The sequence below is a fragment of the Arachis ipaensis genome, chromosome B02 (assembly GCF_000816755.2).
Source record: "Arachis ipaensis cultivar K30076 chromosome B02, Araip1.1, whole genome shotgun sequence".
Taxonomy (NCBI): domain Eukaryota; kingdom Viridiplantae; phylum Streptophyta; class Magnoliopsida; order Fabales; family Fabaceae; genus Arachis; species Arachis ipaensis.
In genome coordinates, this window is record NC_029786.2 from 34,097,759 (window position 1) to 34,103,344 (window position 5,586).

Sequence of the window (5,586 nt, forward strand, 5' to 3'; positions counted from 1 at the left end):
AAACCAGTTAGATCTCAGATTTAATGACATAAAATAAAAGAATATATCAGATAAAGTTTTCATCCAAGTCATATCTATAAACTAGTTCCATCAGGAGGAATGGGAATATTGGGGGAAGCCAACACAAAAGGTGAGACATTTATTAAACTTTATTATTAGGATAAATTGCACTCACCTCCCCCCAGATTTACCCAGATTACGCTAACTTCACCTCTAGTTGTCTAAAATATACTAACCTCACCTAAGTTGCCAAATTTTAACACGACGTGTGAGTATAAATTGAGCAAATCTCAAGGGAGGTAAGTATAATTTACTCCTTTCTTAACATTAAAATACATATTATAATAACAGAAAGTGAAACACTTGTATGCATGGCTTATGGCTTTATATATTTAATTATTACTGACAGGTTAGCCAGCCCTGCCTAGTGAAACAAGTCTTTGTTGTTGTTGCTATCAGGTGGGGAGTGGGGAAAGGTTATCTATTGTGACAAGTTCATATTGAGTTAACAAAGCATGTTATTCAGGATTCAGAAATCAGAACCACACAGGAAGGATCAAAACAGAGTGCATATTTTATTTGCTCAGAAAATTAAAAAAAAAAAAGAAGGAAATCGTGCTGCATATCCTAAAAATAGCAATGTCACAGGGATTTCTTTGGACGTTGCATTTCATGTTGATAAACTGCTGCTAGTAAATACGATCAATCAGAGCACAACCCAGTGCAAACAGGAAACAATACAATTTGATTTCCAACAATGCTATATGGACACAAAAATCAGCCACCATATAGGGATATGTATTTAGTGTAAAAATTTGATTATGCTGCTATAAATACGTTTGATTATTTTGCTATAGCAAATTTGATTATTCTGTTTGGAAAAGTTTGGTTTTCTGGTGGTGATTACTTTGTTGGAAAAATATGTGAACATATAAATATATGCATGATATATGATTTGATGGCTTTGTTTTTGGTGTTCATGGAGTATCTTATATTTCCATTCTTTTAAAAAGGGATATACTTTTCTTTGCAAATTTGATGCCAAACAATATAATCAATTCATGAATTGATTTCAAAACTTACCATCGGCTCAAATTCAGGGCTAGACAAGTTGACAGTGAGGTTTCTCATTAACAACAAAACCTGCAGAACAACAATAATACAAGCAAGTCAATTCCCACTGAACCAGAAATTTAAAATTAATTTATCATTTCAATTGAAAAGAAATTCACTTGCATGCAAAAACGAGGGAAGGTAAGGAAGTTGAATTGGGGAAAATTTACGAATGAGTCCAATGGAAATTATTGGAAAGCAATCATGCCAAAATACCAATAGCTGACATGGCCTTAGTGTATCTATATAAATAGACTAACAAACTTTACACAGAAAAAAATGAATGGGACAATCAACCTTATGTTTTGCTGCCAATCGAAGTGATAGAAAGCATAATATTCCTTTTCTTTACAGAAACCACTGCTTTATTTAGCCATCAATGTACTGGAAGTTTACATAGGCCCACAAGTTTCATAACCAAGAACCTAGCAGCTATACCTGATGGCGATGACCTGCCTAGTTCTTGAAATTTTCTAGGGATGGTAATTTTCAATTTGAAGGAATATTTTAGCAAGCCTTAAATAAAATGTTAGAGAACATTTAGCAGTGACTAACAACAGCATCAATCTTTAGTCCATATCCAAACACAAATCTACCGACAGAAAACTCATGACACATAAAAAAATAATTTGGTTGATTTAATTCTGTCCACATGGATATAATCAAGTAGTCCTCCCAAATCTTGCTTTGACAAACTCAATCATTAAAAAATGTTATTCAGGAGCGAAAATTAAATTAAAGAACAGCTATATCATTTTATGCTACTAGGGACCACATAAGGATTAACTTCTTCGTCATATCCTCATCACATATCCATTATAAATTTACTATAAATCCTAGAAGTTTTACTTTATTCGATAATAGTATGTTAATGATATTTTCGAAGTGCATCTATCTCTATCATATGATGCCACTAAGTTTCACATCTGAAGTTACTTGTGACAGAGCAGAGTTGTCAGCATGTCATTTAGCAAAATGAACAGAAGATTCATTCAACTCACAGTTTCAAAATTTATAGGATCCATTTCCTTCAGCTTCTGGACATGGTTATTTGTATCAGGATCAAAAACACTTCCAATGAAGCTGTAAACTTCGGCAAAATCTGGCAAACCTGTGAAACATGACCAAAATGACATATCACCATCCATTGCTAAAATTCAACTTGTAAACAAACAAGACATAAAAGTCAATATACATGAGATTACCATGAATAACTGGCGCTGGTTTCCCTTGCTTTGGTATCTCAGAAGACAATAGCTTTCTAGTTGAGTTCCCGACACCATTAAGATTGCTGTTACTAATCTGTGTTATCCCCTTCGATCCAATATCAGCTGAATCAGTAACGTCATATAACATAATAAGTTGTGGAAAGGTCCATTTAGCACAGCCAACATAGTGTACTAACATCAAACAAACAATAATTTAAAAGAAATATGCATGCCTTCATTTCCATGAAGATTGCTGAGTTCATCTTGACAGGTCAATGATTTATTTGATCCGGTGTTCACCAACAGAGAAGCTTCATCCCATGTGGCATACCCAGGTGCAAGGCCATTTGTCGAAGGAGCATAAGCAATGGATGCTGGCAGTGCCATCAAAACTGGAAATCCAAAAACTCATGTCAAAAACTTAGTAAGGTTGTGAATTCATAGGAAAGAATATGACCATGTAATATAGAAGCAAACCATTTTTTGATGCCTTTTGTGGGTAGGGATGTGCGGCTTTGCGCTTAGGGCGAGGAGGAGGCACATGTGCTACTGTTCCATTCTTTTGAACTTTCAAAAAGTATTTTTGGGCATGGCTTCGGATCTGCAAAGTTAATAGTGAGTCACAAACAATGACCAAATAGAATACAAGCATGAAAACAATACTGAACAATATAGCCGAAGAGCGATCTCCTAACCTGAATAACTGTTTTGGATCCTACAAAATCTTCAATTTTCTTCCAATCTCTGTCAAATCTGAATAATCCACAAGATATCAGTAACTGAAATGCAGAGTCCTTCACTTAAAAATTTGAAATGAAGAACATAATTTTAACCAATTAGTACGAAGCAAATCAATCAGAATCTAAAAGCAAGGCTTAGTTGTGAAATCTTGTTATCAAAATAGCCTTTGCTTAAATTTTCAGCATGTAATCATAACATTATATATAACAATCACACTACTTTTTTACCATTAAGCATAAACTGTGAGATGTGAGAAGTAAAATTAAACAATTGAAAATACATTCTTATCTGAAATTAGCGAACTACAAATACTAAGGACCAATTTCTCTTTATTTTCTCTTTTTTATTTTCTTATTCTTCTCTTTCAGCAAAAAAAGGTCAACTAAATCAGGTATTTGAACTTAAAAGGATACTAAGGATGATGAAAAAAAAAAACACTCCAAATTGGCAATAAGAACCACGAAAACAAGTCAAGGAACATACAAATGCAATTTTATTTTGTCCTAATAAAAGAAGAAAGAAAATAAGAAATAAAAATAGAATAATGGAAATTAGAGACTAACAGCTGAAGAGCTTCTAGAAACTTGTCGTGCTCTTCGTCAGTCCAGCTCTCTCTGGACTTGGTAATGGTGTAAGGCTTTCTGACCTTCTTGGCAGAGGCATCAGTGGCGGTGGCAGTGGTGGTGGTGGCGGTTGTGGCAGTTGGCGTTGGTGTCACCATTGACTGAGTATTGGAGGTGGTGTTGTTGGAGTTCATGTGGCCACAGAAAACATAAGAGAGAGAGAGAGAGAGAGTAGAGTATGTGTCTATGTGACAATGTTGTGGTGAGGATGTGATGTGGCGAAGGTGGTGGGTTAGGTGTATGTGTGGTGCACGATGGCTTGCCTTGTCACCAACACGAGTTTTTCCACTACCACTGCTAAATGCTAATTAGCAGTAATTAGTTTACCAACCTTACCAGTTACCATTACGGCATTACCAAATTTCATTTCGTCCAATATGTCTTCTGACTTCTGATTCCATGCGCCGCACTTATACCTGCACTTTAGCGCTTTCAAGTACAAGTTTTTTTTTTTTTTTGGTGACTTAAAAGAAAGAAAGAAAAAACCAGGACCTGCACTTTCAAGTCACAACTTCGTTATCGTTATTCGTTACCCCAATTTTTTAACTTCTTAAAATAAAATGAAAATAGAAATGTTATTTTAATAACTAAAACAAATAACAATAAGACGACTAATAATTGAGAAATAGATTTTTCAAATTATTCTTAGTTGATAAATATTAAAAAATTTAAAAGAACAATTTACATAATTCATTTTTAGTAGTTAATTGTGGATATACTTTTTGTTACTGAAATAACATTTCTCAAATAAAAATACCCTAAATAAGTTTGCTTATTTTTTAATAAATTTTAAAGTTGTTTCTTTTGGTCACTATATTAATAAAAGAATTTAGAAAATTATGAATAATTTAATTAAATTATTTTATTACTATAATCATACACTATATTAAAAATTACAGACCATGTACACTTTAACTTGTTAGTTTTAAAAGAGCAATTCGATCATTTAAAAGGTTAATTTGTACGCTTGTCAAGTTGTACATTTTAAAATTTAAACGCATAAAATTTGCCTGACCTGTAATCCAGGGGTTAAAATTCCCATTATTAATTTGATATGAGTGAACTATCCGAAAATTCATTTAACATTTATCAATCTTATAAATGAGGTAATTGTATTGAGTTTCGGCAACAATAAAATATGATTATATGATGAAAAACATTTGATTAGGTTAAAAGGCTATATGGTATATATAGTTTATAAAAAATATCATGTGTATATAAAAATTAATCACTAAAAATAATCATTATGATGTGTTATTTAATTTATTTTTAATATATAATTTATATTTTAACATATATTTTATATATTTTATTCTCATAAATTTTGGTGACTAATGCCAATATACACTTGGTATGATTATATGATTTAATATGTAAGTGATGCAGATCCAATTTATCCCAAACAGAACAATAAGCATAGCAGATCAGTTTTCATAGCACATTGAACAAACAATACAGTTCGAATAAAGCGAAACAATTTGAAGCAAAAATATCAGTCCATACACTAAAGAAAAGAATCATCAAATTTGGGGACAAAGATAAAAGAATCAAGGAAATTACAGCATCATCACACAAGGACAATTATTAAATCGCATCTGCATATTTGACACTCATAGGAGGTGCAAGGTCGATTAAAATGTATACTATCACAACTGACACATTTTAGTGATTTTACCCAACGTCCCTACAACAACGTTGCAAATTTAGGAAATGCCGAATTTAATTTTTATTTTTTAGAAGTATTTTCTCACCTATATAATGGCAATAATCAACCACATTTTGATTTCAAGAAGAGAGTAAATATTGAACATATTCTAACTTTTTCGTATTCCATCTTTCTTTTCTTAGAGTTTTATTGAATATCATATTTTCTATTAGAAAAGTTTTTAAATATACCTGTA

General features: G+C 32.2%; 1 protein-coding gene across 1 annotated transcript in view; it reads right to left on the bottom strand.

Annotated features, from left to right (window-relative positions):
• LOC107625234 (protein REVEILLE 8) overlaps positions 1-4,063 on the bottom strand; it is a gene marked incomplete in the record, with an annotated part of 4,955 nt that extends 892 nt beyond the window's left edge. Inside the window, 7 exon segments of the mRNA XM_016327814.2 lie at positions 1,084-1,143; positions 2,115-2,224; positions 2,319-2,444; positions 2,555-2,713; positions 2,799-2,922; positions 3,017-3,074; positions 3,626-4,063. Coding sequence (XP_016183300.1) covers positions 1,084-1,143; positions 2,115-2,224; positions 2,319-2,444; positions 2,555-2,713; positions 2,799-2,922; positions 3,017-3,074; positions 3,626-3,819 — 831 coding nt within the window.